Genomic DNA, 27,859 nt, shown 5'->3' with positions numbered 1-27,859 from the left:
TGCTGTTTCTCGGCGGCTCGACCAGTAGGGCCGTGATGGCGGATGCCTGGGAAGAGATCAGGCGGTTGGCGGCCGACTTCCAGCGGGCGCAGTTCGCCGAGGCCACGCAGAGGTGCCCGACCCCCCCTCTCCTTTGGGGCGTCCAAAATAGCCCCTGGGCGGCCACCCCCAAGATCCACTGGTCCCTGGACCCTGACCCCGGACTTTCCCAGCCTCTGTCGCCATCCCCGTCTCACCCCCACTCCTCGAGCCGGGATGGTGGTTCCGAGTGTAGTTCTTGGCCCGGAAACCCGAAGCCTGTGCTCCGATCCCCCAGACATGCCCCAGCCTAGTGCTAGCGCGTCCCGCCCCCACGGGGGCCCGGGCTGCGGGCTGGGAGCTTCCTTCGTGTCCCTTTCTTCCTTCGTGCCATCCGGTCTCTGTGGCATCATCGCCTTTTGTGCAGTTCCCGACCTAGGAAGAGCGCGAGAGGCGAGGGCCACCCCCTCGCACAGTACTTTGCAAATAGTGTGTTGACTCTGAAGAGACATTTTGCCTTTCCGCCCAGCAGAACAGAGGTGCTAGGCCAGACCCGTGGCCCCATCTGTCATTGTAGGGCCTCCTGGATGCTGACCTTTCCTACCGGGCCACTCGTTTGGGGGGATGTGTCCGGAGCGCCCTGACTCTGCTTGTTTAAGAGGACACGTACAATGCTAATAGAATCCCTGTGCAGCCATTGTCTGTTTCTTGCCATTGGTGTTTTTGTTCCTTCTGGGGCTGAAGACCTTAATCCCTTGATGCTGTCTTTTGTAGCACACAGCAAACCAGGACGCGCACTGTGTGCTTCAGAGCCTGGGTGGCAGAGGGTTGCAGTTCTGGTTTCCCTGGGCCAGATCTGCCTGCGGACCGATTGTATGAAGTGCCAGGGTTTTTTCTACCTAAATTATGCGTCCTCGCCTTCCTATTCAGATTTGAGCATTAGAAGCTGGCCTAGGAGAGAGCAAACTTGAAATCCATGATAGAGTGATTTGTACCAATTACGTACATGATTTAAGGGCATGACAACCTGCTTACTCCCAAGTGCTGCTGTTTTTTGTTGTTGTTTTAACTCATTGAATTAGTATCGTTATACTAATAAAAGTTAGAGATATTATAATATAGAGCCTAATGATTCTTTACCCAAACGTTAGTTGTTTGTTTTTTACTTTTAAAAAGCCCCCTCTTCATACATTATTTTAATCTTATTGAGCACCAACTGTAACAAGTGAATTTTAAAAACTTCTTGTTTCCCTCAGGTTGTCAGAGCGGAACTGCATTGAGATTGTGACTAAATTGATTGCTCAGAAACAGCTAGACGTAGTTCATACACTTGATGGCAAGGAATATGTTACTCCGGCCCAAATTAGTAAAGAAATGAGAGATGAGCTACATATCCGAGGTGGTAAGTAATTCCTTAGTGTTGTTTTTTATTTTTTTTCCTTCTGGTTTTTTGGAAGGGAAAAAAAACCCCTTAAAACCATGAATAATAAATTATTCTGAGGTTTTAAGACACCCATCTCAATTGTCAATATGGTTACAGCCTTAATATTTGAACTGATTCAGGTAAACATGATCATATAATTTAAATGAAGTCAGATATTGTCATTTTACAAAATAACATTAATATTTTGAGTTATATGTCTGTGTGTGACTCAATCAGTTATTTCTTTTCACAGTTCCTGAATTTATTGCATGACTCAGGGGAAGGTACTTAGCTGCCTATTAGAGTGGTAATTATGAAGGAGAAACAGATTTTAAAGGATTATAGGTTGTTGAAAACCAAAGCTGTGCTACCATGCCTTTTTATTAAACTTACCTTTAAGTAGTTGCAAATTAGGAAACAATTCAGTATGATGCTACACATATTTTATTGTAGGAAAACAAGCACACACAGTTTTTGTTTTTCTTTGTCTTTTAAAAATTTGTACAAACTACAGAGCTCATTTGAATGCTGATTAAAATAGAAAAGAACTATGAAAACAACTCTTCATTAGATGTTATCACATATACCCTCCTTGCTTGTTTTCTTTATTTTCCTGCATAGTACTCATAAAATATTAGCTATTATTTAGAATACTTAACAGATTTTCTTTTTCTAATGGATGGGTGTCTACCAATTTTAAATAATTGAAAAAAGTTCATCTGAATTTAGTTGTCAATATCTCTTTGGTCACAGTAGATAATTGTGAAGGGAGATAAATAGCCTTCATAGGTCTGGTCAACTTGTACATTAGTTGATGCTCGTAATTGGCCTGATGTGACAAATGGTACATTGAAAATAAATTATAAGCATGAAGACTTACACGGCTAATGGTTTATTATTATCGCAGCCATATGTCTTTTGTAGGAGGAGGACTTCGACTGTCCAAAATGTAAATCTATTAGAATTTACAGTTTCTGGCTAGTGTGTACTTATACATAATTAAAAATAAATGAATGTCTTTTTTTTTTAAAAGGTCGGGTAAACATTGTTGATCTGCAAAAGGTAAATTTTTAATTCATAAAATTTTTTCCTATGATTTGTCCATTTTTTGATACTATGAATTTTTTCAATGTCTTAAGTTTTTACTAGTTACAGGTATCAGATTTTGTGTAATGTTTGTGAAGAAGTAATTACATTTCTCACTAATACATGGAATCAGTTTAATAAGTCCAGATATATTTAATCAATTTAATAAGTTCTTTCTCAGTTGACTTACTTATTCTTTATTTTTACCAAATAAACTCAAAATTGACATTTTATATAATTACAGGACTTATGTAATTTTGGGAGAAAAACTCACCAGTTTCATGTTCACTTGTTTTTAGTATATGGAAGTAATAGACATACCAGGTGTATCGGTTAATAATGCAGATTTTTTTCAATAGATGGAGTTACACATATGTTGATATATATGCGATTTGATATGTATGCTATTTTGTTGTATTGACAACAGGCTTCAAAACTTCATATGTCAAATTTTCTGAAGCTACTAACATCTTAGATATTTTTACACTTACAAATGTTGAATTTTGTGCCAAAAAAGAGCATTTGCGGGAAGTTTTAATTCATTACTTTTATTTTGAAGAAAAGTGCTGCTGAAAGTTATCGTACACTTCGGGAAGCTTATGGTAAACATGCTCCATCTCAAGATACTTGTGAACACTGGTTTAAATGCTTTAAAAGTGATGATTTTGATGTGAAAGACAAAAGAACGTCCAGGTCAACCGAAAAAGTTTGAAGACCAACAATTACAAGCATTATTGGATGAAGATGTGTGTCAAACTCAAAAAGATCTTGCAGAAAGATTAAATGTTGCTGAGCAAACAATTTCTGATTGTTTACAAGCAATGGGAAAGATTTTAAAGGAAGGAAAATGGGTGCCATATCAACTGAACGACAGACAAATGGAAAACCGAAAAGTCATCAGTAAAATGTTGCTTCAACGGCACAAAAGAAAGTCTTTTTTGCATAGAATTGTGACTGGCAATGAAAAGCGGATTTATTTTGAGAATCCCAAATGCACAGAATCATGGGTTGATCCAGGTCAACCATCAACATCAACTGCAAGGCCAAATCGCTTCGGAAAGAAGACAATCCTCTGCGTTTGGTGGGATCAGGAAGGTGTGGTGTATTATGAGCTTCTAAAACCAGGTGAAACCGTTAATACTGATTGCTACCGACAATCAATTTGAACCACACTTTGATAGTGAAACGACATGGCAAAGTAATTTTGCTTCATGATAATGCACCATCACACACTTCAAAACCAGTTAAAGACATGTTAAAAGATTTTGCCTGGGAAGTATTAACCCACCCGCCATATTCACCAGACCTTGCTACTTCAGATTACCACTTGTTCTGATCTATGGCACACACACTTTCTGAGCAGCACTTCAAAATGTACGAAGTGGAAAATTGGGTCCCTGCATGGTTTGACTCAAAACAAGAAAAGTTCTGTTGGGACAGTATCCACAAATTACCTGAAAGATGGGGAAATGTGTAGCTAGCGATGGACATTACTTGAATAAAGCACTTTTGATGTTTCTCTTAAAATTATCGTGTTTTCTTTGATTACAAAATCCACATTATTAACCAGTACACCTGGTATATAAAAAAAATAGAAGATGTTTTTAGAAAATATAAGTGCACATGTCACCACCGAAGTATACTGTATACAAAAAGCTGGTGAATCTTGTTGAAATGGTGCCTATTATATGAAAATATAACTTTTTATCACAGACTTTCCTAGCAAGTATAAGTGTAATTAATTGTTCAGAAATGAAAATAAATAAGCATTAAGCCTCTGCTTTTTTATTTGACTAAGACTTTTACAATATTTCAAATTTAAAATCCAGCTAAGACCAAGTTTTTAAAAAGGTAGTTCTAAATATATAATTTTGAACTTAAGAAACAATATGAACTTATCACTAATAGAGTTTATATTTATTTCCCAGGTAATTAATGTGGATCTGACTCATATTGAAAATAGAATTGGTGACATTGTTAAATCAGAAAAGCATGTTCAGCTAGTGTTGGGACAGCTGATAGATGAGTAAGTATAACATTTAAGAGCACTCTGTTGTGCGTGTGTGTGTGTGTTTTAATAGTGTTAATATTTAAATTTAGAACTATTGTGGCTAATTCAGTATTTTGTTTAGAATTCATGATGCCATTTTTCACTATAAGGATCATTGTACTTGAAAAGTAAGTGCTTAATAGTGTGGAGTACTTGGAAATAATATAAACCTTAATTTTTTTCTATTAAAGCAACACAAAACATAATTTTTACAATCTTCCTATATGTAAAGCAAATTTGTTCCAAAAATATTAATGAAAATGACTGCAGAATTTCTATTGTTTAAAGAAATCCCAGCATTTATCATTTGATTAACCTTATATTTAGCTACATTGATAAGAAAAAAAATGATTTTCCAAATGTGAGTAATGAATAGTGTTTACCTAAACATACTTCATTAATTTGGTGCACACTTTATTGAAACAGAAATTAAACATAAAATATAGAGGAAAACCATTTCATTATTCCTAATTGTTTGTTTTTTTACTTGTTTGTTTTTATTGTTTAGAAACTATTTGGATCGGTTAGCAGAAGAGGTAAATGATAAATTGCAAGAAAGTGGTCAGATAACCATATCAGAACTGTGTAAAACCTATGATCTTCCTGGGAACTTTCTCACACAGGTATTTTTTTCTTAATAGTAAAATGTGTCTTTAGAAAAACAAACAAATAATCTTAATGTTTTTCAATTCCAATTTTTCTGAATATCACAAACAGTATTACGAAAGCTCATTAAGCGGTTGATTGAAAAACATTTTTCTGTACCATAAAAGTATCAGCTGGGCTGACTTGAGTATATTTAACTTATCTTGGGATGTGAAATATATCCAGACTTATTTCCAGACTCCAGTCATATGGTAGCTGTGGAAAAATACTCGCTGGAGGTTACTAAGAAATCAGGTTTTCTGCCAGTGGAGATTTCTGGGTGCAGATAAGTTGTTAATACTTGTGTCAAAGAAGATAATTTTTCATGTCTTGTGTTTCCCTAGCTTTAAAATTCTTGTAGTAATATTTCTCTCTCTCTTTCTCTGTTAGTGTTAGAAGCTGCAGAGAGGGTCTTCTCCAAGACTCATGTATTTGTCTTGGCTGTCTGTATGTTTCACATTGCCTATATCTAGAAAAAGTGGTTACTCATTTTTATTGTACATTAGAAATAGCCCTTATTAGCAGGTAACTAAGCCTTTCAACATATCAGCTCTTTGACTCATTCAGTTCTTGGCTCTGCCATGACATTATGATGTTTCCTAGATCCTAAATCTTGACTTTGACTTACATATCTCTTTATGCTTGTTGGAATTTCTCAATTATATGATTAATACAACATCAGCATGCAGCATGACTTTAGTAAGACTATAAAAATGTGTATGTGTGATTTTTTCTCTCAAATTTATAAAAATTTGCATTTTTACCCCCAGGCACTAACTCAGCGACTAGGTAGAATTATTAATGGACACATTGATCTTGATAACAGAGGAGTAATATTTACTGAAGCTTTTGTAGCTCGACATAAAGCACGCATCCGTGGACTATTCAGTGCTATTACCCGGTAGGCATGTATAAAGTCTGAATATTTCTTTAATCTTGGTTTGTATCAAACACAATAAAGGCAGGGCAGATAGTTAAGTACCACTAAATCTGAGGTAAGAATTTTGGTGGGAAAGTAAATTGATCCTGGATTAGGGAGGCATATCCATTCCCCTGGTATTTCAGTCGTATAGTTCTTATTAAGGGTGTACAACTTGATGCAGTTTTTGCCCTCATTTATTTTAAATTAATTGATGTTTTTAATAAACTATCCTAGTTATTTTTAATTTATAAATATGTATATTAAGTAAGGCTTTTTTTGTGTCTTCCCATAAAGGCCTACAGCAGTGAATTCTTTGATATCAAAATATGAATTTCAGGAGCAGCTTCTTTACTGTGAGTTTGGTTTAAACATTGTCACTTAATTATCTGCTGAATAGACTTAATATAAAACTTACTAATTATAATTTTACCTCTTTTAATCTTAAAACTTATGTAACTAAAATATATCTGGTTGAAAAATTTTTTTATATCAGTTTTCACGTACGTGTCTGTTATACCCACAAAACATTTATTGTTGGCTACCACCAGAAGAGTGGGATAAAAACAAAAATCTGTGTATGTGTGTGTGTGTACTCTGTTATACATATACATATATAGAGAGATTTAGAATTGTAGTATTAAGAATAATTTTTACTTTGTTTCTTACAGATTTTTGCTACATTTCCTAATACAGAAGTAAATAGTGTTTGTCTAAAAAATTTTACAATGATTTTATAGTGGTAATACATTCTTAGCATTCGAACAGACTAGGAATATCTCCAAAATCATTGTGGTTCATTATCTATTTTGTGTGTATTTATGAAGCTTTTTGAGGGTTTGAGAGTTTAAAGCTCTGCTGGAATAATTTTAAAAAGCAATGGCTTGATCTTTTGAGTCAGATATCTGTGCAAATATAAGAATTAAACTGAAGAATGGGAAATCAAGTATAGTACCAAAAATTAATTTTTATTCCCTATATTTTTCAGAATATGGAGTTAAATTTAAATTTTTAAATATTTACAGTTAAAATGACATACTTTGGAATCTACATAAATGGGGGTTGATGGAGTTTCATTATAATACCCAGTTCTTGAAGTAATTCTTGGCAGTTAGATAACTTTGGTCTGAATTTGGCACTTAAAATTATGTGCTGCAGTCTATTGAGAAGTCTAGACTTTTCTGATGAATTCTAGTTTATTCAGTTTAAAATTCTGAATTCATATGTAAACTGATGTTTATTTCTGTTAAAGGCTAATTTTCATAAACCTTTATGCAAGGCATCTTTTGAATGTGCTTGCTGATTCACTTAGAAATAATTCTTTCATATCTGCTTTTTTTTAGGGAATTTTTATATTTTGTCTAATTAAATGTTATTATTTAAGTAAAAACTATAAATTTGGTAATAGTTACAGCACTACCCACTTCTCAGACTGGCGTCAGTCTTTTGATGTTGATGATTGTGGTGGGGGTGGGGCAATTATATATAGTTAACATGTAAAGAGTGCTTATAATATACTAATTATGGATCCAAGCATTTTACGTGAATACAACCACCCTCTGAAATAGGTATTATTATTATCTCCATTTCACAGATGAGAAAATGAAAACAGTAAAATGACTTGCCCAGTTGTTGTCAGCTAGTGGGTGTCAGAATTGAGATTTGGACTTAAGCTGTCTACATCCGGATCCATCCTCTTAACCATGGCATTATACTTCTCTTTATAGATATGGTTAAATGTGTTGCTTCAATTTAAACAGTGAAAATGTAATAACTTATAATTTTTTTTTTTAAGAGAGAGGAAGGGAGAGAGAGAGAGAGGGAGAGAAACATCGATGTGATAGCGAAACACAAATTGGCTTTCCTCCTGCACACTCCACACCAGGGAACTGATACACCCACCTGGGAATCCAACCAGCAACCCCTTGAGAGAGAGGACAACACCTCAACCAACTGAGCCACACTGGCCAGGGCACTTATAAAAATGTTTATGGCTTAATTTTACACTGTTGTTTCTAATATGATCTAGGTATCTTGATTTTTCTAAATATGAGAAAATTGAATTTGGTAACATCTGTTCTCAAAGTATTTAGTCATCTCCTTTTAAGCAAATCATGAGATTAAATAATGGCATGTTTTTCCCCCCAAAAATTGCTCAAACTAAAAACTTAGTGTTATTAACTAGTTTTTACAAGTTCTGCATCTTTATACTTAGTTGCAAGATTTTCTGAATTTATGACCTGAGTATTCTCATAAATGTCAGGAAAATTTTGTCTAAAACATAATGTCTTCATTTAGTCAATTTAAACTTTAAATTGCGTTTTTAAAGGGTAAGAATAACTAAATTGTAAAATAGTAAAGTTTTGGGGTTTTATTGAGATTTATACCTGCTCTCATTTATTTCTATTTGTTTTGTTTTGTTTTAAGCTGTCCTTGAAGAACTTGTTAATAGTGGACGCTTACGAGGCACTGTCGTTGGTGGGAGACAAGATAAGGCAGTGTTTCTACCTGACATTTATTCCAGAACACAGAGTACTTGGGTGGATTCCTTTTTCAGGCAGAATGGCTACCTAGGTAACTTTTTTTTTCTTTGAAACTGAAACTTCTTTCTAATACTATCCACATTCTTAGAACTTTTGTATTAGCCCTAGGAGTACACACATACTTGACTGTTGGCCAGCAAATTATAACGGTTCTCTTTGAGTGTGAAAGTAGCCACACTGCAGGTTTTTGTGGGTCCTAGAAACTGAGTTTAATTCTATAGTATTGAACTGTTATAGAAAAACCAAAAGCTGGCACTTCTTATTACCAACCTTCCAGTGATAAACTATTATAGCTTCAAATATTTTTTAATACGTAAAAAGGAATTATATTTATTATATTGTTTGAAGTTGCCCAGTTTTTCTGTTTATTATACCTGAAAATATTAGGAATATTTTCATTGGCTATTAACTTTATAATGTTCATTTTTATTAGTTTTTTAATATTTCAGAAACATAGACATTATTCTAAATTTGGTTTCTGAGGTTATGTCATTTTGACAAAGTATATTGATTGAATTTAGTCATTAAAGCAATTAACAACAACAACAAATATATATATGTATATATCACTTACTTTAATTTTATAACTCAAGTTAAACCACATAAGAGATCAGTTTCTTTCTCAGTAATAAACTTGTATGTAAGTCATTAGTTTTCAAACACTTAAATGCATTCTAGAAATAGGGTTTAGCTTATGTTTTCTTGACTTTCTGTAATATACTTCCCAGTTTCTTCAACCATAGACTTGGATTAGAACTTTGTTATAATTAGTTTTCTTAAACATGATTACTTGGGGATGGAGAAAGGATGGTAAATACTTTCAATAACCTTAATGGTTTAAGTCTTCATTTTTTTACTTTTGTTTTATATGCTAACTCTCATACTAGTTTAAATTAGACTGGAGAATTACTCTGTCCTAATTTGTCTAATGAAACATTTGAAAAATATATTCCACTCCTTTATTTAACTATAATAAGCAAAAGAAATTCCAGTGTTTGTTTCTTTACTTAAATCATTACATTTTCCTTTACCCACCTTTTCTATTTTAATTTCTCTTTAGTTCTCATGTTTCCCTTTGACCCCCTCAGTTGAAGAGGGAGTAAAGCAGCTGGAATTGGGGAAGTACTTGAACTCATTTTTCTACAGATATGTTTAGTAATAAAAATTTGGGAAAGTGACATAAGCAGGAAATAGGCTGTGGTACATATTTGAGCTTTATTCTTTACAAAAAAAGATATAAGAATACAGTGTATTCACAAAGAATAGGGTTTGGTAGAGGTTAACTTTTTCTAAGATTTCTGAAAAGTGTGAAGATTGACAGTTCTGTTCCAACTTTGGGATGTATTTCTAGAATTTGATGCTTTGTCCAGACTGGGAATCCCAGATGCTGTGAGCTACATAAGGAAAAGATACAAGACTGCACAACTCTTATTTTTGAAAGCAGCTTGTGTTGGTCAAGGACTTGTGGACCAGGTGGAAGCATCGGTAGAGGAAGCCATCAGCTCTGGAACATGGGTTGATATTGCAGTATGTTTATTTCTTCTCAACTTTTCTTTAAACCAATGACACTGATATTTCACTAGTATATGGCCATTTTAAGAATTAGGATACATAAAGGTCTTGGCTTTAGAGCCAAATTATAACAGTTATTGTTTCAATACAAATAATCTTACTTATTTTATGCTTAAAGATTTTCTATCTTTTGAAGTAAGGTAGCATTTTTATATGGATAGTCAACATCCAGAATTCTATAAATCTCAAACAAACAATATAATCCTCATATAAGTCCTGCCATACAGAAACTAATAAGACTTCTCACACTCTTATCTGAGCATTTACATCTTCACTGGCATCAGGAATCACGTCATCGCTTTTATTTATTCCTAATCCGTTAATCTCTGCTAATATGTTAACACAAGCTGCTTTAGCACTGATAGTCTTTTACTTAAGTTTTCAGTATTGACTTGCCTTTATTATGCCAAGAAGGTGAGTGTGGGTGTAAAGAATGAAACAAAAGGCCAATCCATTATACAGCAGAAAATTCCTTGCTTTAGGTACATGAGCTCCCAGAGATTTTAGATATAAGTATTTATTTATTGAACAAATTTTATTAAGTGCCTTCTGTGTGCCAGGCACCATTTTACTTGCTGCGAATGTGGTATTCTGATAAGTTTCCTGCTCTCAGGGAGGGGTACTTTCATTGGGGGTAAATAGTTAATGAAAATGATCTTTTCAGATACTAAAAAGAGCTAAAAAGAAATATATTTTGGAGGTAAAATTATCAAGACTTGATAGAGGATTGTTTGTAGGTTTATGAGAGGAACTGAGTGTGACTTGTAGGTTTGGGACCTGATCAACTGAGTGGAGAATGGTGCCATTCATTAGGATGGGGAAGCAGTGGGGAGGGGTAGATGGAGCTGGGAGTCTGGGACATGTGAAATTTGTGATGTCTTTTAGGCACAGGAATGGGAAGGTTAGGGTAGCAGTAGGATATACAATTCCAGAACTCAGAGGGATGATGAAAGCAGAAATGTAATTTGGGAGGTTATCAGCATATAGATGGTTCCAAAAGCCATTGCACTTAATGAGATCTAGGGAGAGCACATATAAAACAAATGGTTTATCTGTATTATATTACATTTATACAGTGTTCATTTTGTTTGTAATTCCAGCCTCTTCTACCCAGTTCTTTATCAGTTGAAGATGCTTCAATGTTGCTTCAACAAGTGATGGGAAAATTCAGCAAACAGCCTTCAGCTGTAGTCTTTAGTGACACTGTTGCAGTCAGTGAAAAATTTATAAATGACTGTACAGAACTCTTCAGTGAACTGATGCACCAAAAAGCTGAAAAGGTATGCCAGGCTTCCTTTCACCTAGTAGTCTTAATAGTATTTCACATAAGAATCATCTGGTTATCTTTTTAAAAAGTGGGGTAAGCTGTACTCCAAAAAGGAGCACTGTTTTATACATCATTTCCTCTTATTGCATCATTTCTTTCTATTTCCTCTCCTGGATTTGTTTTTTCTCCTTTATTCCCATCAGGACATAGAAATTAGAACTTAGGGAGCTGATTTTATGAATTAAAAGCATATAAATGAAATTAATACATTTCACAATTGTTATATTAGGGTATTGTTCCAACATTAGAATCCATAAATATACAGTGTTTTTAATCTATTACTACACAGTGTATTTACTAAATCTGTTAGAGCCTCATTAATTTTACCTATTTGGGGTGCACAAACTGGATAAGTTAACTGGTTAGTTCCTCAGAGCAATTGCTGTCAAAGTGCTTAGAAGTAGAGGTCATGCCAAGGCTGTTTTAAGGATATTCAATTCATGTTTCTAGTTAGCAGCACCATCGTAGCCTATCTAATAAAAGAGTAATATGCAAATTAGTCATCACTCCATCACAAAGATGGCCACACCCATAGCCACAAGATGGCGGAGCCCAGTCCTCTCAGCCCTGCCACTGAAGTGTCCAGGCCTGTTGGCCAGGCAGGTGGCGGGGGAGGCGAGGGGCGGGGCGAGGGGCAGAGCTGGTGATCAGAGGGGGCAAGGGCAGAGCCGGCGATCGAAGGGGTCTGGGGGTCCCCTGCCCAGGCCTGCAGCCTCAGCCAGAGGCTCCAGGCCTGGGCAGGGGCGGAGCTGGAATCAGAGTTAACTACAGAGGAAACACCTTTTCTGACCGCTCATTGGCTAAGCTCCCTGTATGCCATTGGTAATATTCATAGTAACTTGGGTAATAAGAATCCAAAAAGGTGATCTAGGGTTTTTCCACCACACTCCTGGAGAAAAAAATGAAGGTCCGCTGCTGGTGGGCTAAGAAATGTCATATCCTGCCCTAGCTGGTTTGGCTCAGTGGATAAAGCCTTGGCCTGCCGATGGCAGGGTCTGAGTTCAATTCTGACCAAGGGCGAGTACCTAGGTTGCAGGCTCCTCCCTGGCTGGGGCCCAGGTCAGGGCTCATGCAGGAGGCAACAAATCAAAGTGTTCCTCTCACTTTGATGTTTCTCTCTGTCTTTCCCTTTCTCTTCCACATTCTCTAAAAATCAATGGAAACATATCCTCAGGTGAGGATAAAAAAGGAAGGGAGGGAGGGAGGGAAGGAGGGAGGGAGGGAGGGAAGGAGGGAGGGAGGGAGGGAGGGAGGGAGGGAGAAAGGAAGGAAGGTAGGAAGGTCATATCCTATGAAAGACACATCTTGAAAATGCCTAAAAGTTGTCATTTTTTCATGGTGAAGGGACTGGAGTCCGTGTTGATGAAAACACCTTGGTGGCTGCGGTGACCGGCAGTGGCTGCAGCAGTGGGGTGATGGGGCTGGCACCTTCCCCTGATCAGCCCAGTCGCCTCCCACAAAGGGAGGCCAGACTGTGGCTTAGGCCCGCTCCCCAATGGGAGCAGGGAGCGGGCCTAAGCCGTCAGTAGGACATTCTCTGAGGGCTCCCAGTATGTGAGAGGGGGCAGGCTGGGCTGAGGGACCCCCCAGTGCACAAATTTCGTGCACCGAGCCCCTAGTCTACTTATAAAACCTACTCACAAATAGGTAGAAGAAGTCCATTTATCTTAGACTGTTAATAAATTTATGAGAGCTTATTAAATATTTAAATAATTTGTATTTATCTGTATTCCTTTTAAACTCTTTAATAATCTGAAAAATGAGATAATTTTCTACATTTGGCCTGCTAAGCATTAGAGAGGAGTAAAAATAACACAGGATTGATATCAGTAAACCTGAGTTCTGTTCTCAACTTATTTACTCTCTCTTTGACTTTGGAACAATTGACCTCCAGTTCTTTCTTCAAAGAAAGGATGGTGATACTTACTCTCAAAAGGATAAATGCTCGGTGGCTGAATCAGTTGGAGTATCCCATGCATCAGAAGGTTGTGGGTTCAATTCCCAGGCAGGGTGCATACCTAGGTTAGGAGTTCAGTCCCTGGTTAGGGCGTGTGCAGGAGGCAACTGATGAATGCTTCTCTCACATCAATGTTTCTCTCTCTCTCTCTCTCTCTCTCTCTCTCTCTCTCACTCTCTCTCAAATCAATAAAAACATATCCTTGGGTGAGAATTTTAAAAAAAAGGATAAATGTAAATAAAGGAAGGATGCTATATAAAATGTTTGCTACATGTTAGCTACCAGCTACTAAATGCCTATATTATTTTTATTTGTGACCTTTTGCTAAAATAAAAACTTAATGTGGTCATCACTGTTTTTTCCTTGTGCTCCTGCTTCTAAACACAAATTCAGAAAAAAATGGTGATTCTATCATTTTGAACTGTCAGCATCCAGACATTTTTCTTTTGAAAACCAAAAGGGAAATATTTTTAACATGAAAATGGACTTTTGTCACTACAGATTTACAGTCCTTTTCCATAATACAGAATCAGTTCATTGGAATAGTTCACTGTTCTTAACATAATATTTTTAAAAGCAGAAATCAAGATTGAGTCCAGGAGGAGTTTATATGCTAAGTGTGCAATTCATTTATATATGCTCATTCATTATGGCAAAGTGGGGTAGGGGGAGATTTTTTTAAATCTTTCTAGTAATCCTACGTCTCCAAGTATAGCATTGGATTTGGGAGTCTCAAAAAGAAATGGAGTAAGAGTCATCTGTTAAGCAGTGGTAAACAGCCAATAACAGCTGAAGAAGATTATATTAGATGTTGTGTGATCAGTTGTTCAGAGACCAGATAGGATTTCTCATTAGCTGGTAATAGATACAAAAAATCCAAGAATAGCAAAGAAAGAGACTGATTTGGGGCAAAGAGAAACAGTCTTAGTGGCAACTGTCAGACAGACCTCTATAGTCCGTAGAAATGAAACCAAACAAGAATAATTATGAGTATATAAACAACTTTTGTTTTGTGCTTTTTGTAATGCTATATGTTTTTGCCTACCAAAGAAAGCATGTTTTATTTTAGGAAATGAAAAATAATCCAGTTCATTTAATCACTGAAGAAGATCTGAAACACGTCTCCATTTTAGAAAGTAGTAATACAAGTAAAAAGGATAAAAAAGATGAACGAAGAAGGAAAGCAACAGGTAATAAATTATTAACAGAGATTCAAAGATGAGTTTTTTATTTGTTGCAGTGAACTCTGCATTTGCTAGGTACATTGAAATGCCTTTTATTTGTTCAATTCACCTTTGATTGCTAATACTAACCAAGTCTTTTGCTAATGAATTAAATATTGATTATAAAAATGGAAATATTGGTGATTACTTATTCTATGTTTTATTTGTGAGAGCTAAGTTATTTTATGCTTGGCCCATCTCTTGTTTTCCCCTCATCCAGCCCAGTAGCCTTTCTTTTTATTCTGAGTTGGCAAGTTCGTGTCTACCTCTAGGCACTAGCTATTCTTTCTATCTGGAATGTTCGCTCCTGAATTTTAAATAGCAGGTTCCTTTTTGTCATTTAGAGATCAATTTTAAATGTCAGTTCCTGAGAGAGGCCTCCCTAATCACACAAAATAGTGGACACAGTCACTCTCTATCCTATTATCTTGCCATTTTTTCCCCTATCACTTTTATTATTGTGATGTTTTATTGTTTGGGAAACTTGTCCATCTCATTTTTTTGTTTTTTCCCCTAGTACTGTTTTTTCCTTGACATAATTTAGGTGTTCTGTAAATATTTATTGAATGAATGAATTTTCCAAGAATATACTACTTTTTTAGATTTTTTTTTTAAATTTAGAGTAACCAGCCAAACCGGTTTGGCTCAGTGGATAGAGCGTCGGCCTGCAGACTGAAGGGTCCCAGGTTCGATTCCGGTCAAGGGCATGTACCTTGGTTGCGGGCACATCCCCAGTGGGAGGTGTGCAGAAGGCAGCTGATCAATGTTTCTCTCTCATCGATCTTTCTAACTATCTCTCTCCCTTCCTCTCTGCAAAAAATCAATAAAATATCTTTAAAAAAAATAAAAATAAAAAATAAATAAATGAATTTAGAATAACTGGAATTATAATAGGTAGTACTGCTATACTAGTAACTTGCTTTTGGAAACTAACGTGTATTTTCTATAATTTTTATAGTAGGAACAACTTTTATTTGCTGTGGAAATTCACTCGTATTTCTTTGAGGTCGTTTTCTTTCCTCTTGAAAAGCCTTTTTCTATAGTCTTTCAATAATGATATTTTGAAATTTTTCTCTGTTCTTCTAGGAAAACTATATAGTAAATTACTCCAATAAATCATAGTAGTATTCACAGCCATGGATATTTTATCATATTATTTGAAGATATAGTTATAAATTCACCTTAATTAATTGGTTGCACTATGTCAATATAAGTAGTCTATTTTATTTTCTTCTAAAAACTCAGAGTCGTTTGGTGTTTTCTCTCTGGTAGTACTATTGTATTATATTAGTTGAATTACAATGCATAGAATAATGCCAGGTATGAATGTCTTCCCCATAAAAAACTTATTACCAATGCAATAAAAAGTACATTCACTTTAGACTGGTGTTTTTTTAAAAATTGTATTTTTCTATCATAAAAGTAAGGAAAAATAAATTACAACTTAGAAGTATCTGATATGATGAAATTTATGGTAATTTCACTTAGAATTAAAAAATCTTTATATAAATTACTTAATTTTATTGAAAAATGAATTTTTTATGAAGAAATATATTTTCAGTAGTTTTCAGTGTTTCAATCCCACTATTATATGAGTATTATATTTTGTGAATACATATTTTAAGTGTAAATATCTAATAGAGAAACACCTCAATAACATTTTTTACTTTTATTTATAGTGTTTTAGTTTGTTTCATAATTTGTGTTTTTTTAGTCTTCATTTAACCAGTAGGTGATTGGAATCTATATTTTTCTACTAAGCCAGTTTAATATTAATGGTCCACATTTTTAGGTGCTCTATAAATACAGGAGTGGGCAAAAGTAGGTTTACAGATATACTATAAATAAATAATACAATGATTAATAATATAAGAAAGAGTACACTGCAGTTTGTATACTCACAATTGTAAACCTACGTTTTCCAACTGCTTTATTGAGTAGTTATATGTGAAATATTGCTTTAACCCCAAGATACAAATATTAGTGAGAGATACTTCAAGAAGTTTATCTTGTTGGATTGTGGAAGAATCAGAATGTCTCCTGTAAAGATGGGTAATGATTTTTCAACTAAGAAGACAAAACCAAGTATAATTAAATTTGTGAAGTACTGGAATAGAGTATATTCATGAGACTGTGGTAACAGAAGGTCAAAATGAGGGCACATTTCTTTTGGGGATGATAAGAAAGGAGGTAAATGAATGAGTTTGGCAAAGAAAAAGCTCTCTAATGACAGAAAAGTGTCATTAGAGAAGGAGGAAGAGACTACATTTAGAGCACAGGGACTATCTAATAACTGAATTGCTCAAATTCAAGAAATTTTATATTTATTTATTGAATTTATAAAACTTTTTTTAATAAAGATACTTGCATGTTAAAAAGTGACTAAAAGTTTAATTATTTGATTTTTATTTTTCTGCTGTAAAGTATGACAACATAATGTCATTATTTTCTTAAAATGGTAATTAAGTTAGAGAATACTAACTAATGTCATTTTCCACCAGAGGGCAGTGGAAGTGTGAGAGGAGGAGGTGGGAGCAATGCCAGAGAGTACAAAATTAAAAAAACCAAGAAGAAAGGAAGAAAAGATGATGATAGTGACGATGAGTCATCTCACACGGGTTTGTAGCATTGTTTTACTCTTTCTCTGTATATGCATGCTTTTTTTTTAACATTTTCTTAAGGTGCATACAGTTAGGTGTATATGCTTATACAAGAAGTCCTTGCTATGCACAATGTCAGTGGCCATAAATTACAGTTACCACAGTTTAGTAAAATGACATTAGTCTCCAAACAGCATGGTTCAAGGTATGAAAAATCAACATGGTTCAGTGGCCAAGGTATATTAACTGTGAGTAATTGCATAAAGTACTAACTTTACCGCTAGCTCCTGAACCCACAGTTCAGCACATAAATAGCAGATGTGTCAGGATCTATGACAATCACATCACATTTCAGTTTGTGAGCGATTGATTATGCATCTCTTATTCACTTTATGCACAAAGCATGTAGTTGTGTTGCCTCATTGTTTCCCAGTGATAAATCCATGTGACATTTTTCAAAAATGGATAATCAAAAGAGAATTGGCCGTCAAAGATGAAAGTGCAGCAAATAAATAAAAAGTGATAACACTGGAACTAAACTATGAATCGAGAATAAATGGAGTTGTAGAAAAAGTAGCTGATTGTGAGAATTGACATTGTCACCGTTCAAGGGACTCCAGCTATGCAGCCAGTGGAACTTGATAAAGGTGCGCTTGACATAAATGAGGAAAATGGAAAAAACTTTAAAGGAATTCTCAGAGATGTTTCACAATGTTGAAAGGGCAAAGGATAAAATGTTGTAGAGTTAAAAATGGAGTAGGGCAACTTGCCAAGGCATAGAAAAGATATTTGCTTTGTATTATAAATTACAGATGAGAGGGAGCAAATGTTTAAACTATTCTTGATTTGTTTTTTTGCAGAGAAATAAAACTTTCATTCTCAATGTTTGTGATGAGTTAAATTACTGTGTACTAAATTATAAATATTAGTTTTGTTTTTCTCTTCCCTATACACCAGTAAGAACTTTTAATGTTTTCACAGACATTTTTAAAAGGTCACAGAACAATTGTAAATTTTCCCATTTTTAATTAAGAACACTTTGCATAGTTTTGGCTTGCATAGTCATTTTTATGGTCTTGCACTGCTTTGCAAAACAAATTATACTATTTTGTGAAGAAGGTATTTCTGCAAATTTAAGTAGGAATCTAATTGGTTAGTTGCTTCTACCTAAGGGGGAGAATTAAGTATATCCATCTTTCTTTCCCTACGCTTGTTAGTGTTTGATGTGGTTAAGTTAGCAAGAGACATCTTACTTTATTTTTCCAAATAAAATTAAGATACTTTGTTTTTGTTTAAAAAAATAAACTGTGAACCGCACATCTTCTCTTTCCAAGCAAAAAGAGAAAAAAAATTGAAATGATAATAATTTGAGATTTTTATTTTACCTCTTCCACAAAGTTCATTATGTATGAGCTAGAGCTGGGAGATGTAGACATCAAGTGACATGGCTTCAGCTATTAATGTGCTACTACTTGTAAGAAACAGTTGCTTAAGCTCTGTCTTTAAAGTATCCTAAGATAGGTAAAAAATAGCTATTGTTCTTGTTGCATAAAACAGTGTTAATTAAAGGAAAAGTATCTTCATAGAAACTACTAACTCTACTCTTATTTTAGATATTATTGAGACTATCCTATGTGGATTTTTAATTTTCATTGATAAATAGATTTCCCCTTTCCCCAGATGCAGTAGGAATAGGACTGAAAGTGCATTTAAGAAAAAAATTTCTCTAATATCTGTGGCCTTAAGTAATTATTAAATGAGGCGTGTGATACTCCTTTTATATGTAGATTATGAAGAGGAGCTATAAAAGTATAGATAAATCATTCTACCTTTAAAAAAAAAAGTAATTTTATTGCTTTTGAAAAAGGGTTGTATTGTAATCTCTAAAATCAGGATATGTTAGTTTCTCAGCTAATATATATAATCAACTCAATGTGAAAGATTATTAGAAGGAAATACAATTTAATAACTTTAAATGCCCGTAGGAAGCTTAGACACTATTTGGTGTGAAAAAACAAATAGCAGATCTTAGAAAGAAAGGATAGCACTCATCTATTTTAAAGTTGTGATCTCAACTACTTATATCTTGATGCATGGTAAAAATTGATTTTTGAGCTATTTTATTTTTTGCTAAGATTTTATTTTTAGAATCAGTACCTAATTTAGCTGAAAATAATCACTTTTACACTTTTTTAATTAATAAGGGAAATATTATTAGCTTTCTTTATCTACAGCCTATACTTTTCCAAGTAAATGAGTAAGCATGACATTCCCACAATTAACAATTATTTCCATTACAGTAGCTACATATAAATTTTCCTTGGCAAATAATTACTTTTGAAATAAAAAATAAATTATTGGTATAAAGTTATGAGGTTTCTTTTTAATCTATGCCTTTGCAAAAAAAGACAATTTTTATCTTAATTTGACTTCAGTTGTGGTTCACATGATTATAAAGAGTTTTTTCTGAAGATCTTAGGTAAATTATAAGGATGATTTGACTTTTAGTAAATACTCATTTTTATAAAGAAAGAAATTCTGCTCAGTATCTATTGTTCAACAAAGAGAATTTATCCTTTCCTAAAAGATTTCCATCCATTTGATTGATTGGATATCTAACTTTTTTAGGTCAAGGCGAAATTATCTTTATTATTTTCTGACTGACTTGTAAAAAACAGTCATTAAATGAAGTTAGTAAAATATAACTCAAAAAAAATGCCACTATATATCCTATTTTTAAAATTACTTCTGTAAGTTATTGTATTCAACATTGGCAATTGGTGACAAAAAAAATTAATATCAGAGTCTGTAGTGGGCAATGAATTAATTACCACCTTATTAAATATGTTAATGAAAATAGTTTCCTTTATGTTGCTCGCTTGTTTGTTTTGTTGTTACTCTTTTCCTTATTGCTCATTTCTTTATAGGAAAGAAGAAGCCAGAGATCACTTTTATGTTCCAAGATGAGATTGAAGATTTTTTAAGAAAACGCATACAAGATGCGCCTGAGGAGTTTCTTTCTGAACTAGCTGAGTACTTAATAAAGTACGTATAAAACACATTTTTCTGTTTGATGGTAGAAATTGAGTTATTAAATTAAATTTTTACCAAGATGATAGAAAACATATATTTTAGGTGGGGGTTTTTTTCCCAAAGCTTAGAATTTAGTCACCAAATTACAGACTTTGCCTGCAGAGGCAGTTCAATAAACATTTGGGCAAGGCAATGGGAAATAAAAGACAAGAACGTGGAGGTGTCCTTGTTCACTGATCTTACAGTCGTATTTGGGTGGAAACCACCAGCACTAATCATTGGCTGGTCTCTTCCATGGCATGAAAAGTAACATCTAAAAGGAAGAAAGGACCATTTTCTATCTAGATTTGACAGGAAGCACACAGTGCACTATTAGGGAGAAAATAAAGTAACAAACTGCCTTCAAAGAGAATAAATTTAGCCCTGGCTGGTGTGGCTCCACTGGCTGAGCGTTGTCCCGTGTTGTGAAGGGTCACTGGTTCAAACAGCCAATGTTTCTCATATTGATGTTTCTCTTCCTCTTCCTCCTTCCCTCTCTTTAAAATCAATAAAAACATTTTTTAAAAAGAATAAATTTGACCACACTAACTTAAAATGAATCAAGCTAAATTTATAGTTACAGAAGTCAAAGAAATTGAGGCCTACTTGACCATTAATAAATAATATGATCTTTCTTCAAATTGGTAGTCCCAATGTGTAAGGTTGTATAAATACAATCCAGGAGCCCAGTGCATCTAACTTTTTGAATTTAGAAATTTAGCTTTTGTAATTAATTTTTTTTGTTCATGAATTTATTACATAATCATATTTTTATATGTAAAAAGCTGGAGTACTTACTAATTATTTCCCATTCTTTAAATAATCTTTTCTGAATAGAACATCAAGTTTTTTTTTAATACACTAATAAATTGGAGAATTTAAGGTATTATCCCTGAGGATGGGGAACAGATTTAGAGTCTACTATTCTCCAAATTAAATTCGAAAAAGCTGCTCTGAATTTAATTTGAATTGAAGCTTTTGTTGTTTTTGTTGTCCTTAACACAATAACTTTGAGTATTTAAAAATTGAGAAAAATAAACCATTTAAGTTGTAATTTGTGGGATGGAGGACAGATTCTTATGAAGTATTCTCCAAATTAATCTTATTTGTTTCAAAAAAATAGAGATGTTTTCATAAACCTTATTTCCATAGAATCAAAAATTTGTATCTATGTAAACCCAGTACATTTTAAGAGACTGAATATATTTATCTTAAATTCACAGACCTCTTAATAAAATTTACCTTGAGGTGGTACGTTCAGTATTCATGTCTTCAACAACTTCTGCCTCTGGAACTGGCAGAAAGCGCACAATCAAGGACTTGCAAGAAGAGGTTTCAAACCTATACAATAATATTCGATTATTTGAAAAGGGGATGAAGTTCTTTACAGGTATACTTAATGCTATTTTTTATTCATTGATTCTCATAATTTTTCTTGTACATTCATTTTAATAAAACACCTTTATTTTTCAGATGATACCCAGACTGCCCTTACCAAGCACTTGCTAAAGACAGTCTGTACTGATGTCACTAATCTCATTTTCAACTTCTTAGCTTCGGATTTAATGATGGCATTTGACGATCCTGCAGCCATTACAAGTGAAGTATGTTAGTGATTTTCTTGCCACTCTTTTTTTTAAATATATTTTTTAAAAATATATTTTATTGATTTTAGAGAGGAAAGGAGAGGGAGAAAGAGATAGAAACATCAATGGTAGGAGAGAATCATTGATTGGCTGCCTCCTGCACGCCCCCTACTGGGATCAAGGCCGAGACCCAGGCATGTAACCTTGGCCAGAATTGAACCTGGGACCTTTCAGTCCGCAGGCCGACACTCTATCCTTTGAGCCAAACCAGTTAGGGCTTTCTTACCACTCTTGATGTGTTTTGTTTTGCAATCTGAGCATATTTTATTTTCTCATATCTGAAATAGTTTAAAAAGTTAATAAAATACAGGAAAAATTTTTAGAAAAAATATTGAGGTTTTTAGGTCAAGTTCAGTACAGTGTATATCAGGATTGGCAATATAACCAGTCTATTAAAAGTAATGCTGCTGAATTGCTTGGGAACCAGTGGTTTTATTTTTCCTAGTTATTGTTATGTCACATCCCTTTTTCCTGCTGAGTTGCAAGTTTCTTAATAATGTTCATATTAGATTCCATAACTTTGCAATCATTTTCATTTAGGGACACCACTTATTTCAATATTTACACTAATTCTGAAGAGAGTATCTTTCTCTCCTTTCTCTTATACTGCTTGACAGATGGGAGGAGTAAGGCTGTAGCTATTCTCTTTGGCTGACCACTATTGGCTAGCTCTCTGATTTGAGAATGTTTTTAGCATATTATTATCCCTCGTTTGAACTAAAAAATTCGAGAACAAAGATAAATACCTTTCAATATTCTGTATAGTAATAAATGTACTTTTTTTTCCTTTTTGTTTGATCCTATATCTACCACCTGTCAAAAACACAATGCCGAAATAATTTCTCCTCCATAGGTAAGAAAAAAAATTTTGAGTAAATTATCAGAAGAAACTAAATTAGTCCTCACAAAACTCCATAGCTCCTTGAATGAAAAGGTAAGTAAAGTTTGAGTCTATATAGATATATATTGGAGCTAGCATTTGTGATCTTTGAGTAGATTTTTATAAAAAATAATGGTGAATTAAGTCTGAAACTAGTATTCTGCATTCAGATACCTTTTTGGGAGGTGAAGGGCGAGACCAAGCTAGGGGCAATTTACCCTCTTTAAAGTGCTAAATCACAATTTCACATTTAATGACAAAATAACCTTTTTTAAAAATTGTATTTAGGGTGTAAAATTATAAAACATCATTAAATGGCTGTATTTTCTTTAGGCAACTTTGTATTATAAAGTTAATTGTGGTATTTAACACCTTTTCAGAGCATAGAAGACTTTCTTTCTTGTCTGGATTCTGCAGCAGAAACTTGTGATATTATGGTGAAAAGGGGAGACAAAAAAAGGGAAAGGTAACACTGAGTTAATCTATCTTATTAATAAACTAGAGGCCTGGTGCACAAATTTGTGCACAGGTGGGGTCCCTCTGGGTGGCCTGTGGGGATAAGGCCGAAACCTGCAGTCCAGCGCCACCGGCAGCTCCTACCTGCCACTCCCGCTTATCCAGGCCCCACTGCGCCTGCTGTGGGCTCGTGCCTAATCAGTCCCAATCAGGAGAGGGTCGTGCCGCCGCAGCAGCACTCACCAGCCATGAGCCCTGCATCTGGTGCCTTCCCGAGGGGAGTGGCCTGCTCTCTGACATCCCCCAAGGGGTCCCGGATTGCAAGAGGGTGCAGGCCAGGCCAAGGGACCCTACTAGTGCACAATCGGGGCCGGGGAGGGGCCACGGGAGGGCTCCAGAGTGTGTCCGGCCCCGTCTCACCCAGTCCCAATCGGCCAGACGCCAGCAGCAAGCTAACCTATCGGTTGGAGCGTCTGACCCCTGGTGGTCAGTGCACGTCATAGCCACTGGTCGACCGGTTGACTGTCTGCCCCCTGGTGGTCAGTGCACATCATAGCAGCTCGTCGACCGGTCGACCATCTGCCCCCTGGTGGTCATTGCATGTCATATGGAGTGGTTGAGTGGCCTTAGCATATCATTAGCATATTGCGCTTTGATTGGTTGAACAGTTGACTGGTCACCAAATGACCGGACACTTAGCATATTAGGCTTTTATTATATAGGATTCTTAGATGTGTTATATCTGAAATTGGAATTTGACTATCTGAATCTTGCATTGAGAACTGTTGTGTCTAAATTGTTGTATACCTTGAAGCATTTTGGTCTTAATAAAATTCAGTTTTCCTCTCTGACTCATCTTGATAAGGTAGCAGAATTGTCTAATCCCATAGTTGATCAAGCCTGGCAACTTTTTATTAGCTTTGTGACTTTCTTTACAGGAAACCTGTTTAAATCAGGGCTCTTCTGTTTGATCCTCTACACTCAAAAGGCATACTTTGAATATCCCTGCTATATTGGTTTTTTTCTATCTTTTTCTAGCACATTAGTTTATTCATGCCTTTTAGAATTATGAGTATCTGAAACATATTTAAAAGGTCCCTTAAAATATTTATTTAACTAGATAATTAAACTAGAGAAGTTAAAAATGAATATAGAAGGGAAGAACTGAAATTGGTGAGAATTTGTGTGTTTTTGTTTTTGTTTAGGCAGATTCTGTTCCAGCATCGACAAGCACTGGCTGAACAGCTAAAAGTCACAGAAGACCCTGCTCTTATCCTGCACCTCACATCAGTCCTGCTGTTTCAGTCCTCAACCCACAGCATGCTCCATGCACCTGGAAGATGTGTCCCACAGATCATCGCTCTTCTTAAGAGTAAAATTCCAGAGGTATTACATTTTCAATGCACTTGGAACTATTAAAGCTTTTAGGTTGCAAATATTTTTAATGGATAGATGTGAATCATTGTGAACACCAAGACATATAACATCATCTTCCTGTTTCCACAAATGCAAACAATGAATTAGGAGATTGATTTTAAGGATACTCTTTTAGGATTCTATCTGATCCATGGTAAAGAATATTCTGAATTTGGAATTTAAGCTTTTGGAAAAGACATAATAATGTTCAGTCTTTCATTTCAGCTTATTCAGGTTTAACCTGCCCTTCAAGGGCCCCTTAAAATTCTTCATAAATTCTGCATAAATTCTTCTGAGAAACTCCTCAACTAAAAGTAATTTTGGCTTCTTTGAACTTCCATATCACTCTGACTATATCTTTGGTGATAGAACCGAGCCAAATCAGCTATTAAAGTAACCTGCATTCGTGTTTTCTGTCTCCTAAAATGTAAACTCCTTGAGAGCAAGGACCTTGATACATTCAGCTTTCTATTTACATGGCCAGGGATTTGTAAAGATGAAGACCTTCAGTGTGTATTGGTTGAACAAATCCTACTTTGTTCCACAAAAATTAAATCATGTTTGTTAGCTTTTCTTCTCCTTTCTCTGTTCACAGGACCAGCATACACTTTTGGTAAAGTATCAAGGATTGGTTGTAAAGCATTTAGTTCATCAAAATAAGAAGACTGGGCAGGAAGAGGATCCCTTGAGTAATGAATTAGACAATGAAGAAGAAGATAGCACCAGTACTACTCGGAAAGAGCTTCAAGAACTTTCTTCATCCATTAAAGACCTTGTTCTCAAATCCAGGAAATCATCTATGACAGAAGAGTAATGAACTTAATTTACTTTTGCCATGTAGTAAATGTTTTTCCCCAAAGTTATTGCTGAGTTATAAATAATGTTTATTTCACAATCTCCAATCTCCCATTAACCCACAATTTAGTTAAAACAGTACTGTTGTATTCATTGTAAATTTTATAAAAATGTGAATTTTTGTAAATGAAGTTCTCCATGGAAGATTTCTTTAGACATTATAATTCTAAAAATTATACATTTATTTTCTTTCCGTGTACTGAATGAAGAATAAATTTTCTGATGTCTTTCATTTCTAGGAAAGGGCTCATTTGTTGTGTTATATTTCTAGTGACATCATCATATTTTTACATTATAGGCAAAAATTTAAAATGTGGTCATGTTTTTTTAAAAAGAAAAATATCCCTCTGCTGTCAAAAATGAAAATTGTGTATTTTACTTTAAAGTTAATATAAAATGCTTCAAAAATAACATACAGAAATTTGCAAAATATTTTTTTATTGCTGAGCCCTTGCTCTTATTTCTGGCAGATAGAGGTTCTTCCATCTTCCCACAGAAGTGAACTATTATGCGGTTGGAATCGTTAGGGATGCTTTTACAGCGGAAGAACATCTGAGTGACCCATGCGTTCCTGTGTTCTATTCTAAAACAAGATGCTAACAAAAGTAAGAATAAAATTTGCTGCTAATAGGTATGTCATAATTTACCAATGGAATAACTAAAAGTGTTATGCAAATATTTTTTCCATTTGGCATTAATCCATTTTGCATTTCTAAATGTCATTTCTTTAATCAGTAGTCACTCTAGCAACTAATGCTTTGTTGTGGAGAGATTTCTTAGTGTATTTACATCATTGCAAGCTTTTTAAAAAATAAAAATAAAAACCCTTATAAAGAAGTAGATATTCTTGTTTTTCTAAAGATTATTAGTAGTTAAAACTAATTAAATTAATCAAGCTAATTAAAACTAAAATAGTTCCTTGGAGTAATCAATCTAAGAAACAATTTGTTATATATCAAAAGGAATTTATTTTGAATATAATACTAAATTAAATCTCAAATATTAAAAAATACTGTTGTATATAATTTCTTGTGTGGCCTTTAAAACTCTATGTTTTAAAATGTTTGAATACAAAGATCAGTCTGCCTACCTCTATTCTAATTTTAGACGAAGTGTTAGTAACTGAGTAAAAGGAATTATATATTTACAGACTATTATTAAAGTTGATAGGAATGTAATGTAAATTTTAAAATGTTTTTCCATTGGCATTTTTTTATTTATGTATTTTCAGAAAAATGAAAATCCTCTCACCACAAACTCCAGTTAGTTTTATGTGCTTATTCTGCTTTCAAAATATTGAGCACCCAACAAAATTTTTTATTCAGTCTTTGCTTAAGAACGTTATCATTTATGTTTCAGCAGATACCAAAGTAATCTTTGTTTTTTTCAAACTAGAGAATAGTTTGTGAAAATAGAATACCTTAATTTTTTAAGATAAATGATAAAATGAAGCAAATAAAAAGATTATTCTTATTTTGTTGGCATTAAATATTTTTCATTTTTCAAAATAGTTCTTATTTTTTCATAGTAAATAAGAACAGCTTTGTTTTTGTAAATAAATTATATGGCTGACTTTTTAATGTAAAAATCTAATTTGTTAATAAAATTAAATTGTTAAATGTTTATCTACTATGATCTTCATGGGAATTTAAAAATCTTATTTAAAATAAAGTTGCCTGTTGTTTCTATTAAATATGGTATTTTGAAGCTTCTAATATTTTCAGTATTACTAGTTTAATTAATGCACATGTTATACGTACATTTTTAACTATTATTCTAAACATTTTAAAAGTAGTTTACTATATTCCTCTTATATAAAAATAGTTTCATAGTCCTCAGTGTCCTTCATTCCTTGAAACTTTGCCATTCATGAACCATTTTACCTTAGTAAGCCTTTTCATTGAGCTAGATTTCAGCATCAGACTAACAAGTGGGGAGAAGATGAAGGGGTTTATCTGGGACTGAGTTTGAGATGCCTGGGAATCTCTAAACAAAGATGTCCAATAGATAACAAGATACAGGCCTAGAATCTTTGAGAGGTAACAGTTGAGAACAGAGAGTAATAACAGTTTGGGAGTGATAGTAATTGTTTGTTGTTGTCACAACCCATGTAGGGTGTACAAAGAAGCATTCTGAACTGAGGTTGAAGCTCTGGGCAATGATGAGGTGAA

At 34.4% G+C, this 27,859-nt stretch overlaps 1 protein-coding gene across 2 annotated transcripts; it reads left to right on the top strand.

Annotated features, from left to right (window-relative positions):
* Positions 1–5: 5 nt before the first annotated feature.
* On the top strand, positions 6–27,360 carry UFL1 (UFM1 specific ligase 1). Of its 2 annotated transcripts, XM_070418058.1 has the most exons (20): positions 6–112; positions 1,275–1,420; positions 2,475–2,503; positions 4,456–4,553; positions 5,086–5,200; positions 5,993–6,123; positions 6,439–6,497; positions 8,569–8,715; positions 10,036–10,211; positions 11,357–11,536; positions 14,610–14,730; positions 17,265–17,381; positions 20,291–20,408; positions 21,659–21,825; positions 21,909–22,039; positions 22,935–23,015; positions 23,342–23,427; positions 24,623–24,803; positions 25,429–25,643; positions 26,159–27,360. In XM_070418058.1, the coding sequence occupies exons 1-20, from the start codon at positions 36–38 to the stop codon at positions 26,160–26,162; spliced, it is 2,379 nt and encodes a 792-aa protein (XP_070274159.1). In that variant the 5' UTR covers positions 6–35; the 3' UTR covers positions 26,163–27,360. The 2 variants fall into 2 exon arrangements, with proteins under 2 accessions (XP_070274159.1, XP_070274158.1); XM_070418057.1 differs by having other exon boundaries at positions 25,429–27,360.
* The last annotated feature ends 499 nt before the right edge of the window (positions 27,361–27,859 follow it).

Source organism: Myotis yumanensis, unplaced genomic scaffold (assembly GCF_028538775.1).
Source record: "Myotis yumanensis isolate MYYU_CA2020_CCGP unplaced genomic scaffold, mMyoYum1.0.hap1 SCAF_6, whole genome shotgun sequence".
NCBI classification, from domain to species: Eukaryota; Metazoa; Chordata; class Mammalia; order Chiroptera; family Vespertilionidae; genus Myotis; species Myotis yumanensis.
The sequence above is the reverse complement of the archived record's forward strand: the minus strand, read 5'-3'. Positions and strand labels throughout refer to the sequence as shown.

What these genes read in the sequence shown, in the direction of transcription:
- UFL1 (XM_070418058.1), top strand. Translation starts at nt 36, where the DNA reads ATGGCGGATGCCTGGGAAGAGATCAGGCGGTTGGCGGCCGACTTCCAG. An exon ending in CTATTCAGTGCTATTACCCG is followed by an intron (nt 6,124 to 6,438) that starts GTAGGCATGTAT and finishes CTTCCCATAAAG; the next exon opens with GCCTACAGCAGTGAATTCTT. An exon ending in GGAGACAAAAAAAGGGAAAG is followed by an intron (nt 23,428 to 24,622) that starts GTAACACTGAGT and finishes GTTTTTGTTTAG; the next exon opens with GCAGATTCTGTTCCAGCATC.